Source organism: Habropoda laboriosa, unplaced genomic scaffold, assembly GCF_001263275.1.
Source record: "Habropoda laboriosa isolate 0110345459 unplaced genomic scaffold, ASM126327v1 scaffold801, whole genome shotgun sequence".
Lineage (NCBI taxonomy): Eukaryota > Metazoa > Arthropoda > Insecta > Hymenoptera > Apidae > Habropoda > Habropoda laboriosa.
Window position 1 is genome coordinate 836,459 of NW_017101026.1, and position 13,178 is coordinate 849,636.

Below are 13,178 nucleotides of genomic sequence, written 5' to 3' on the forward strand. Positions count from 1 at the left end.
CGCCGCTGCCGTCGCCGTCGCCGGCGACGGGCGCATTTGACCCCGCGCACGGCAAGAATCCAGAGAGAGTGGGTACGGGTGATTATATTTGAGGATGCGGAATTGACGAAGAAGAACGTTGCGTGCACTGCGAGCGCTGCGGATATACCCGTGAACCCGTGATAGTATCTGGGTCAAGGTTCAGGTTGCCGCGGCGCGGCAAGGCGGCCAGCAGGAGCGACGCACTGTTCGGTTCACGAGCGTGTGCGTGAGGAAGATACACGACAGCACGCAGAGTAAAACGCCGCTCACGACGCTTACTTACCGGCCATCTCGCATATACGAGACACTACGCAACCAGAGAGATTCGCACGCGAGGCTTACTCCCGGTGCGAGGTCCAATACCGCCTACTCAACCAGAGGGATACACGCGCGCGGCGCGCCACGCCGGCGACCAGGAACCAGGAAACCTTGGGCGATTACTTTCCACACTTTACATATACTTTTCTCCTGTCACATATTCGTCGGTCTAACTCGCCACCGATCTGAACGCGATCACCAACTTTCAATGGCGGAATTCACGAACGCATAACCGAACAACACTACTATGCCGTGACGTCACACCACAGCCAGGTTTCACTACCTCCACGGTAATCGCCATCTTGTATGCGAAAACCGATTGCACACGAGATGCAACGGAAATTGCCGAACATGCCCGATCTAACAGCGCCATCTGTACCGCGAAAAATTCAAAAATGGATTTCAAATAACCCTTTGATAACGTTTTTCCTCTATCAAATTAACATCGATTGAAATTTCGATGCAAAATTTCAACGAAAAAATGCCTCGACGTTAGACTAAGATCATCTAATTTCATTTAAACTACGAGTATGATGGATGGCGTTGAAAAAAATTACCTAGAAGTTCCGTTAGCTTCTCATGCAGTTCCTCCAAAGAGGAAAACATAGGCACGTCCCTGGACAAATATGTGAAATTCTTGGCCGAGCGAAAGTCTTCCATCGACCGGTTCATTTTTAGCGAAGCTAGAACGGCTCTTGCCGTTTTTCGATTTCAATGGCAACAAATTCGCCTGAACTTAAACACACATACTACATGCCCCCACCTCCGAGAACCGAGACGAGTCACACATTTTCGATGCGTTAGAAAGCGTAAAAGTCATCGTGGTTTACCAGTGGTTTAATAGATCTCGTCGATACATTCTTGATACGATCGTAACAACATCTGGCCTGTATCGAATATTAATACGCTTCTTCCCCACCGTAGATCGATCCTCGAGCATTCTAAATTCGAAACTGTACTCGTCGAAATAAAACCCGACCTGTTCCTTCGTAAAAAAAAATATCACGTCTGGCTTGTTTCGAATTTACACAAGAACAATCGATTTTTTATATCACTCAGAAATTGATCGTTTCGTAACGAAGCAGGCGAACGAGAGGACACTTGGATCGCAGCTACTACGAAGCGTAGAATTTCAATTCGAATCACGGTATATTCGTCAGCAAGAGGAGATGAGTCTTTCGAATAAAAATTCAACCACGATCGATAACGCCTCGTTGAACGAAAGAACCGTTTTCTCACGTTCGCTGTATCAACAAGCGATCGATTTTTCCACGTTACTCTTTCGGGGCAACAATTAACTCGAATAGATTGGACAAATAAACGAAGGTAAAGCTTGTTTTCTACAGCACGAACGTTCGCGAATGAAACGGCTGTCTCGAACTGGTACGAAAGTGCATGAGCTCGTACGACACACGAAACTCTAGTTGCCGAACGTGTTAGAGGAACGATGTTAATGAATTTGCTCTAACAAGCATGTAGAGCCTGGTGCAACGTTTACTCGGACGCGATATTTGTTATGAGTCAAGCAGAAGTGTTTTTCTAAAAAGCAAAAAACCGAGGGAAAAATCTAGGCATCACGTGTTCCCCTTGAGCAAATCTATATTTTTTTCTTTTTTAGCAAAATTTGTAAGCTTCGATTGCACGGTTAGTTGACACACCGAGAACGGGTGAAAAATTATGTAGTATTCGGTGTACGTCGTTGCTCCTAGGCTTCCCATAGCGAGGTTTATCGTTAAACTCTCGAGCCTTGAAATTTGTTCACATCCACGAAAAATCAGTCGAAACGTGCGTCAATTTAAATCCTCTAGAAAGTGCTGGCCCACGTACGATCGTTGCGACGTTTTTTCCACTTTTTATTCTACTCACAACTACAAGGATCCTGCTTGTCGCCGTTCGGGATACTCTCGTCGTTCGATTTCACTTCCAGGCTAGAGCTCTTGCTGAGACCGTTGCTGGACCGTCTGGTTCTGCTGCGATTTCGCGAATTCATCCTCGACGACGACCCACGTGAACCGTTTTCCTTCCCAACGACATCAACTACGGTCGCTGCGACATACTGTTATTGTCACGTGACGCCGAGTTCCGACTAGTTTACAAACTGACCGCCACACGTAAACGATTTTGTATTTGTACGCGAGATAACGATTATCGCCGATCGAGAACGAGCAACGTTCCCGAAGACACATTTGTTACGAGGCATCGTACGACGGTCCCGTAAGTCCTGGGATTTCGCGGGCTCGGAGTTACACGATATTCCCGGTAATTTATAGCTTACGTGTCGCTGCATTTACGTCGCGTTTATGAAAGCTATTAATTAAATCCACCCCTATGGCATGACAACCCGCATTGTCTGCTGGTAAACGAGGCAGCGACTTCTAGGTGAAACGGGAGCGAGACGGTTCAATCATAATTGTGGAGAATATTCACGTCGGTTCTATGGATACGCAAAATGCTGGCCAAAAGTTTGTCTACTCGCCGTAGAGGGAAATTCGTTCTATTTTCTTCCCCCTTTCCGCAGAGTATCTCCTATATGACGGTTTGCTCGAGGAAAAATGACTGTTCCCAGACGGTGAAGCATTTTGAGACTTCGGGGGGTGGGTTTAATAAAGCGTAGCCAGAAGAGAAAGGAAGGTAGGAGAGAGAGAGAGAGAGAGAGAGGCAGAAGGAAAAAATAGAACTCACCGACTCTCTTGTTCACGGCGGTATTGATCATGGAACCAAGCTTGGTGAGGCTAGACTGCCTCATGATGTTGGAGGGGCTCTTCATCCGTTTGGACGGTGGTACCGGAAGCGGGGCGGTCTTGGACCTCGCCAGAATGGCACCGTTCCGGCAGCTTCCGTTTGGACTGGAGCCGGGGGGCCGCTGGGGCGGAGCCCCCCATAGACCCACCACCCCTGCGTGACGCGTGGTGCTATTTCTCGGACTTCAACCCTTTTCCACCTGTTAACCTCCTCGCAGTCTCCAGTCTCAACCTCCACTTTGCGTCCACCTCGCTGAAACAGTAAAACAGCCCTTTAATCCTATTTCCAGTTTCCTTCACATCTGTAGAACGACGAAAGCGTGCGTGAATGCTGCAGGTGGAGAGGTTACCTTCTGACGTGTGAATGCATAAATGTTATCAGAGGGCCGGTGAAAAGAAAGAAAAGAAGGCAACAGGTAGCCGAACGTGGGTAAACTGATCCGAGGAAGGGATGCGCGAACGCGAACGCGCAGGGGATGAAACGTTTCGTCGGTGTCTGTCTTCTTAACACCGAGTACAATCTCCTGTTTTTCTTCTTTTCAAATATTAACGAGTCTCTCTAGTTTGCGAATTCCATTTAACAGCACCGCGCCGTTTACGACACCGACGCCAGACGTAAGGCGCGAAGAGGAAACGCAAAGAATGCACGTAAACAGCCACGTGAGTTACGCGAGTATCTGACACGCAAATGCAACCTTGTTATACCCGGCGAGATTATCGTTACACGGACGTCCTCTCTATCAGCCTTGCATGTCACATGGCCAATTAACGTGAGGCAAAATCGAGCGAACCACCCCAAGCTCTCGATGGATATTGAAATTTGATTTACCTCGTGTCAAGCTGGCACCGGTCCCCGGACACCTTCGTTCACGAGAACATTCAATAATACTGATCACTTGTCACGCCAATAAGAGAAATATAAGACCAAAGTCTCGTCGCTTATGACGACGAACAAGTGTCGTTGGTATAAACTACAACGTAATCGGATTATGCTCTACCGAGCTGGTGTACGGGCCGCTTATTGGTGGCATCGGTTGTACCTGCGCACATATTTACCGTGACAGAAGTTTGTACAACGTGTTTATTCACGTGGTTACACCATTTGCCGTACGATAAAGCTCTCCGTGAGCGTGTGTGCAACAGTCGAAGGTAATACCTTTGTTTTTCACCCACGGATTCTTCGTTAATGAGGCAACTAGTTGCACGCCACGGCTAAACACTCCAGATGCTTTCCTTTTTTGCCCAACCACCGCGTTTTCTTCACCGGACTAGATTTTCCCTTCGAGCTCTTTCGAAGCTGGACAGACGAAATATTTCGCGCTCGCGCGGACAGAGATATTCGAGAATGAAAAAGGAACACTCTGTGTACTGGAACGAACTCGGTGGAATTAATGTGCCTTCAGGAATGGAGCAAGGTTAAATCTTTACCGCTAATCGCTACTGCCGGTTAATCTTGCAATTTAAACGCGCTTAAGGTCATCGAGCTAATCTGCCAGTGGATCAAATTCTCGTACTAAACGATCTTCCCCTCAGTTTTCTAGAATGCTCCACGTAACGATCGTGTGTTACTCGCGGAAAGAATGAAAGGTGGTTCGTTCGAAGCCGGGAAGTTGGACTCGTTTATACGGGGTTTACGCGATTTCTTCCCGGAGACAACTTTCTTCTAACATGTCTGGAAGAATGTTTCGCAACTATGGATCCGCAGGGAGGGTGGTTTGTTAAACTGGCGAACTGTGCATGCCGGTGGCAGGAGGTCTGCTGGCGTCTAGCCAGAGAATTTTCGTTCCCTTTACGTAGGGACACGCAGAATCTCCGGATTCGACGTATACTCGTTTAAGGTGGTTATGCCTTCCAGACTGCAACGATCCAAGTCTGACGAATTCGAATTTTTAATTGAGATTCCCCGAACCTTCTCTCTTACGCTCGTGTTTTATGGGTAAACTTTATCTCCGGACGATATTCCGCTATGGAATAACGATTCGAGGAACAAGTATCGTTGGAGCAGTTCGCGGGAACTTGGCAACAAGGATTTGTGCGACTTTATTGCGACAGTAACACGAAATAGGTGTAACAGCGGAATAAAGTCGAGCATCGGTTCGCGTTTCCTTTCGTCCAAAGTACTTTTTCTCTATAATCCCATTATGACGTAAGTGGTGTCTCTTTCACGTTTCTACCGGTTTATTTAAAACAAGTGGACGGGGGGAAGCTTGTCGAGTCGAGGAAAGAAAAGGTCAAGTTTACACGGAGGGGCTTTAAACTAGCAACGGTCTATTCAATTTCTTTTTTTTTAATTAAACGAACTGCTGCGGAGAGCGCGCGCCAGGAAGGCCTCTTTAATTAGACTCGTTATACGAAAACTGAAGGAACGATTCTCGTAAAAGACAGAGAGAGCAATTAGACGTCGTTGCAATAATTGCAAAAATAATCGACGGTCGAACGGCGATGAAATATCGACGAAACAATGAAATTCTAAGGATACCGTTCCACCTGAACTTTAAGCCGCCTTTAATCTCTTTCCCCTTTATCTCTTGATTAAAAATCCTCGTCAAAGAAGAACGAGAACGACGAGAATAATGACGACAGCGCGACGAACGCGGGGGGCGGAGACGACCGACTATAAAACTTTTCCCCCCGGTTCTGCTTTTCAATTCTCCGGGTCTAACACGATCTGAAATCGTTCTCCAGTCGACCTTTGAATTTTTTCCATTTTTCTAATTTGTCGCTTCAACTTTGCATCCTCGCTCCGCCGCGAGAAAATTCCACCGATCGAACGAGAACCAATACACCACCCGCCGGGAGTCTTTATTAATTGGCCTGCTAACTGAACGACAATCCAAATGCATTCGTCGTGTCGAGGGAACGAGGTAGAAAAGAGACACTCGAACATCCAGTACGGTCACTCGAGCGTGACAAAACGAATTCCTTATTTTTCACAGCTGTAAAACCAGTCGCGATCAATAATCGTGCATGCGGAGAGTTTAACCTTTAATTATAATATTACGTTTCGAGTAGAGATATCTAATCTGGCTATCGTTCCAACTCCGTTCTACGGCCAACAAACGAAACGTTAACACGTGCTAATTTGGCCAAGTTAAAGGGGTAATTTCGCTCGGTTCCCATTGTACGAGACGTAACAACCGTTCGTGAGGGACATTATCACGGTGGTCCTTATTATCTCACGACAATACCGGCACTTTCAATATCGCACTGTCTTTACGCCCGGGGAAATTGTCATGGTGGTAGAAACGAGATTACCACATCAGCATTATTATTCTTGTCTGGTTGGTCATGTACGTCCTTGCAAAAGGGGCAGCCCTGAGAAAACGAAGGCTACTAGACGCGCAATCTTTTCTCACGAGCCACCGGATGGCTCGTACACGCGGCAATTTCCATTTATTAAAGTAGCGCCAGAAATATTGCCCCGCATATCTCTCCTATTCACCAGTTCATCCTGTTCCATCTATACACCTTTTCCTCGCAATTCCGAATCTTTCTCAAGTGTCAGCGGAAAAGAAAGAACGATCCTTCGGACGTTTCCTTTGATTTTCGACCACGTTTAATATCGGACAGAGAGGGAGAGAATGCAGCGCGACCGCGGTGCATCTCGGAGCAACATGCAGGTATTAAAAAATAACGAGAATGGCGAAGGAACCCCGAGGCCAGCGGACATGAACGTCCTTCTGAAATAGTGGGTCAACGCTCAATGTTAAAGGGATCAGAAAAGCGTACCAGTAGGCCATCCCGATGAATCCGTACAACGGGGATGTGTGTTTTTGTAGGTTTTCAGCAGGCACACACGATCGTGTGTAGTTACACGGGCCTTCCGGATGTAGCTCGCCACAATTTCACCGACGCGCTATATGTACATATGTACATCGAGCCGCGGTAGAAAACAATGGTTCTAACGTCATCGCGACCATTAGCAACGCTCGACGTAACCACGACCTTTCGATGGTAATCGATTTGCAAGTTTGACGAGAGCAAATTTGGACAGGTCCCGCGGCAAGAACGGGCGGCGAGATCGTGATCAGATTACAAACGGCAATTACGCGGGAATTAACCGACTAACTTTGGCTCGCTTCTTTTTATTCGATTCAATCAAGCCTATACACACAGGTAGAGCGATAGGAGCGTAATATTCTAGCAGAAATATCGTTACACGGAAAATACGAGAAAGTATTAAGTATCTGGCGGAGCGGTTCTAATGCGCGACCAAGTGCATAATCGCGGTTAATCCGTTCAGCTATCGACACGATATCAAACGGTGTTTCCGTGCTGCATGCAGGTACAAGTTTCCCAGCGCTTCTCACTCGTTAGCTCGCCTCGAGTTGTCGCAACAGTTCGTAACAACCTCTTGACACGCGGCGAAATTAAATTGAGAACGGATAAGTGGACGCGAGCGACGGGGGACGAGGTTGTTCAATCGACGAAAATCCCCGACAAGATGGGAGAGAGTAATTTGAACTTCACTTCTCCTAATTAGCACGATAGAAAGAAGTGTTTGATTTCTTCCTGTAGAAGAGAAACGGTCCTGTAAATCACGCGACACGTATGTAACGATGTTAAAATAGATTCGGTGTGAGAGAAAGGATTCATCTTGGAGAAGAAAGGCCGACGAAGAGGAAGACTCGTGGGCTCGAGATGGTCGCGCAACGGCCAAATACGTCTGTGTGGGTGGGTGGCTTTTATTTTTCGGCTGACGCTTGTAAATGGTTATAGCCTAGCCTTTATACATATACACACGGGGATGAGCTTCAGCGCTGTCAGCGAAGTAAGAGGCTCGACGTTGCTGCCAGTTGCTCTACAAGCCTGTGGCCTAGATAATTCGAGTGGTAGGTCTTGTATACCACTGTGCTCGAGTGGTGTCTACTCGTTTTTGTAACCGTGGTATAAATATTCCCTAAACTGTTCCCGAAAAAAGTTCTCTTCCGTATACATATACGGTATAAGTATGTACAGGAACGGTTTCCACGAGCTACGAGCAATGTGGTCCAGGGAAATAATATCGGGAGTCGGACGTATCGCATATTTCCTCGTTGCGGCAGGCCAGCTCGGTTTCCCGCAGATATGTTCAGCACTTGGAAAATTCATACTGCCACGTAATTGGGCCAAATCATCGAATTTCCTTCCTCCGTCAATTATTTATCGTTCGATTGAAATCCGAGGCGATTTCCCCTCTCTTCCCTGTGCAACATTGCGCCGGCATACAGCGACGAAATTATTTACGAGTATTGATATTCGCCCGGCGAACCGTCGGTCCGTTTATTGCATTAAAAAGTTCCGCGATCTAAGGACACGCGAATGTTTCAAGTGCTCGCGGAAACTATAGAATTGCACGTTAACCTGCTGGCTATTTCAACTAAATAGACACGATTATGTAGACATGCGCGAACTTAATCACGGCGAACGTGTTCGTAACTCCTGTGCTCTCTCTTTTCTAATTAATCGCAAATATCCAGCGAGGTTGGGAAAGACGGGATTGAACGTGTAGGGTGTGTACGATTGTACGGTAGACACTCTTTGACGCTGTCAACGAACTAATTGTAAGGGAATTAGTCTCCTGCCAATTATACCGCGCAAGCTGCCGACCCAGATACTTGGAGTGGTGTACGCAGGTACGCGACACGTATCGCACAACGTGCATTAAATTAGCAAAAAAGAAGAAGAAAAACGAAAGCTCTCTCGTTTGTACGTGCCTACGTATGCATGCTGAACTAAAAGTGGCTGGTAATTTCGAAAAATTTCCGACTTCTCCTCTGCAACCGCTGTCGACGTCCCTTAATTAACGATACTTGTCGAAAAGTAGAAACGATCGAGTGCGCCGTCCGCTTATTATCCAGAAACGGACAGCATTTGGTGCGTTAATAACGCGATAACGTTGTAGAAAAGCAAAGGACGACCGAGAATACAAATGACAGAGGCATTTTCGTACTGTGATCATCGGCCCGTTAGTAATTTATCCTCGGTCTCTGGAAAGCTCCGAGAAAGTCTCGGCGACGACCGCGCTTATAGGATTTTCCGCGATAAATCGCAGAGAAAACGGTGCAATATTTTCAGCGACTCTCGAAGGGGTAAACAGCTGACGAATCGAGAGACAGACACCTCTGCACAGAGGCGGCCGGTTCCACGATCTCTCTTGAGCAACGGCGATTTCCGGTTCGCTGACCTGACGACACGAGATTTCCGTTTCTGATTCGAAACGCAAGCGTTCCCAGCCTGTTGAACCTACGAAACGTTGTACTTTCATTATATCCTGCTGGGAAATCAGCGAATGACATCGTTTCTTCTACAGGAAGAATAAGAGGTAATACGGTTGGCAGAAAAATGGTGGAAACGAGAGAAGGTAGGTTGCGAGACACTAGGAACGGTCGTGACGGTAACAAAGCACCGAACGATTCTAATCTCGATCGAGAAAGCATCGCGAACGTAAGAAAGAAAAGAAGCAAGACGAATATAACAGGTGGGTCGTAGGAAGAAGCTAAGGCTAAGGAGGTTAAGACATCTGGCCGATGAGTAACCAAGTGATTAGCGTGCAGCCTCGTCGACGAGGCAGAGTCCGTTGTCAGCAGCTGACGTTTTAGCGCGAGGTAAGAGATCGAGGGTTGATAGAACTTTTGCGAGCTTTCCACTGGATTTCTAGTGGCCCGAAGGTGTGTCTGTCTGTCCTCGGCCTACCGTACTACGCGCCAACTCGCCTTCGACATCAAGATAGAAGCAGCTCAGACAGAGAGGGAGAGAGGACCTTTCGGATCAATAGGTCGTGGCTTTATTGACTCGCGAAACCGCGTGCCAAAGAAACGCAACGTTAATGCACGTCGCCTAGCAATTACCTCGTGCCGGCCACCCTTTTATTTAAACTTCCCTTAAGTAACTTGCGTATTACCGTTTCAACGAGCATTATTTCGGCAGAATATAACGGAACGATACACCGATGGAAAGTTGAGAGGGAGCTGTCAGGTGAAAAGTTTCATACATATTTCATCGTCTCCCTCTCTAAATTCGATTTTACGAACGGTCTATATTTCGATAGAAATTTCACGCGAGTTTTTGCCTTCGTTTCATCCCGTGAGATGGAAGGCAACGTGAAACAATAGATTTCGATAGACGTTCGCTATTCGGAAAGGCAAGATACGGTATGCAACAATGGCGAGTGCGTTAAACGGAAGAAAGATATTCCAATCTTTTTTGCCACCTGTGTACAAATTCAATTTTCCCGGCTGCAATAAGCTGGAAGATTAACCTACCGTTGGAACACGTACACGAATACCTTGCGACAGGCTAGATAGACGAAGTAGAGTACTAGGAGGAAGAGCTTCCTCCTCTGAAAGATGTTCTTAACGTCGTAAAACGATTTAGTTAGAAACGAGTATAAAAGCGTCACGCTCACAAAGAACAAGCTACGTCTTCCGTTGGTTTGTGTTAGTCCTGTTCATCTTTGATAAGCGGTTGGAACTGGCTTTCAATGATTGCACTAAAAAGCAGCGTAAATTGTGCAATTGCTCTATTACGCGGCAGTCGAACGCTATGTGAAACTCAACGCGTACATGTACACACGCTAGGCAAATCTGTAAACGTCCCTCCTCTCTCGACGTACCGTCTACAGACGAGATAACGAAGTTTGCTCGGAACATTTCACCAAATCAGACTAAACGTACAAATATACTTGGTTCAAGTGTAATTATCCAGAGTACGTTCACATCATCGATTTACCTTTTCGTGCAACGTACGAAAGATTACCAACAAGTTTCTTCAATTTTTCTCCCGTTTCGTGAGGAAGAACCAGTCGGACGAGCAGAACGTCTCGTATCTCGAATACCGTCGTCGTCTTCATCGACCTCGTGTCGTTTCCATAGTAATACCTTCGTGATCGTCGGCTCCTCGATGTCGCAGCTTTAGCAACCAGGTCGCCTTTGAGGTAATTCGTCGCATTTCCCCGTGGAAAATGCTTTTCACGGGGATGAACTATCCCTGAAAGTGGGCACTTATATCGGTGACTCGATCAGTGGGTCAAGGAGATTATCGAATACTATCCCTGAATTCGATTCGAGTCGCGAATCTGAAATTCGTTCGCGAAGAATGATCGCGATTCTGTTGGAAAAGAGGAACGATCCGATACTTCGCAGGCTTCCTGCGTTCCCTAATTACAGCCAGCTTCCGATAACACCGTGAAGAGCTTCTGAAATCGATCGAACGAATAAAACGACGTCTGACTGTTGGTCGAAGGGGCGCAATTCGAACCCGAGAAACGAACGGAGAGAAATATGTTCGTGCGTGCTTTCGCAAAAATTGATGATCACGTTCCTATGAAACGTGCGGGTCGTTACGACACCTTGTACATGCTTCTCTAATCGTTGAGAAATCCTTCTCTCTATTGAAAAACAAAAGGGAACAACGTTGAAACAAGACAGCTTTCCCTCACGCTATAAAACGGCGAATAAACGAATAACAACGAAAAGTACACTGTAAATAAACGATCGACAAGGTACATGGTCGTATTTAGAGCTTGTTATGAAAGAACATGTGTGTAGGTTTATCGGAAACGAGGACTCTCCGTGCTGAGCCCGTATTTACCGCGGTTCATTTGCACCCTGGTTGCGCAATCACTCGCGGGACATGTGCGTGCAATGAAACCAGTCGATCGTGTTTAGATTATCAAAGCTCGAAATTGAAAACACGTGGCCTTAAGCGTAAGGTAAACGTGCGAGGACGCGAGAGAACAGAGGGACAGGGACAACAATCCTAACAAGTTTCCTGCAATCGTCAATAGCCGGCACGTGCTATGATTCTAGGGTTACGGTTAATGAAGTCTTGGAGGAACGATCGTGCAAGGCCTCGTGTACGTAGATTTAGATAGTGACACAATCGGAATTTGGTACGAAGCGATTCGAATCAAGGACCGAGCCTCGAATATTCTTCGGACGAACGTTTATCGAAAGCAACTGGAGAAAAGGTTTGTATTCTACGCCGCGAGTCGCGGTAATGCGCGTTATTTGCATGTTGCTCGTAAAACGCATGCGAAATAACCTCTCTCTCCTTTTCCACGGTGGAAGATGAAATTCTTCCTATTTATTCTGCTCAGCTGACCGGGCTTATGTTTTATTCCCGGCGTTCTCGAGGCACCGTTCCCGACCGCCTCGTTTACTTTGCCCGTTGGAAAAGTATTCATTAACCAGGCAGCAGGTGTGGTTATTGAAAATTTACCTAATAGCCGGGGTGCTGTCGTCTGTTACGTGCACACGCGTACAGAGAGTCCTTATCGAGTGAAAGCACGAAGCTGTTTGATCGTGACTTATGACCTATTAGCTGCATGCAACTGGAGGAACTGACACAACGATCAAAGGGAACGTGAAATTTCGTCGCGTAAATTCGAAAGCTTTCCCATTCGGAGGCTTGCACAACGATATTTTCGATATCGACCGGGGTGGAACGTAAATAGCGTTCCTCCGCCGCGAAAATGAATTTCCCGTTCCCTTTTTCAACGGCGAAGAGATGCCTGATTAACTTTCTGCTACGAGCATCGAGGAGGAAGGAAACTTTCACGATAAAACGACACGGAAAGAATAGAACGTACGAAAGCACGAAACAAAGTTACTCGTAGAATTGGAGAGAGGAGAGAAAAAAGAAAAAAAAGAAGCCAAGGTTTCGTGCATAATATGTGTATATCGGATCGGAGGGATACGGTACGAGGGCGCATCTCGCGACGCTTCTTGTCCAACGAAACACAACCGGGGATCGTAAACAAGCGGGCATGTTCAACACGAGAATCGTACAAAAGCTGGAAACAAAGCGACGTTCCGTTGGAAACCCGACGAAAACAGGGAGGACACGTGCGCGTATCTAGGTGCAACGGTTCTGCACCAACCTATCTGTGCAACAAGAGGGAAAAAGAACCTCGTTTCCCACACTCTCGTTACATTCTACAAACGAAAGCTTTTATATACGCCTAATACCCTGCCTCTCTTTTCTTCTCTTCCTCTATCCTTTTTACCCCTTTCTACCCCTTTCTACCCCTTTCCGCCTCGCACTTGCACGATTCCTCCTCGTGTCTCGTTCGTTTCGAAACGAATCGATGATCCTTGAGAGTGTCAAAAGAGCTTC

At 46.8% G+C, this 13,178-nt stretch overlaps 1 protein-coding gene across 1 annotated transcript in view; it reads right to left on the reverse strand.

The window, feature by feature from the left end:
- The window catches only part of LOC108577890 (protein phosphatase PP2A 55 kDa regulatory subunit), a 30,047-nt gene that overhangs the window by 3,480 nt on the left and 13,389 nt on the right, over positions 1-13,178 (reverse strand). The window contains exon 2 of the mRNA XM_017941110.1: positions 3,022-3,333. Within this exon, the coding sequence (XP_017796599.1) occupies positions 3,022-3,106 (85 nt within the window). The 5' untranslated portion in view covers positions 3,107-3,333. The remainder of the gene's footprint in view (positions 1-3,021; positions 3,334-13,178) is intronic.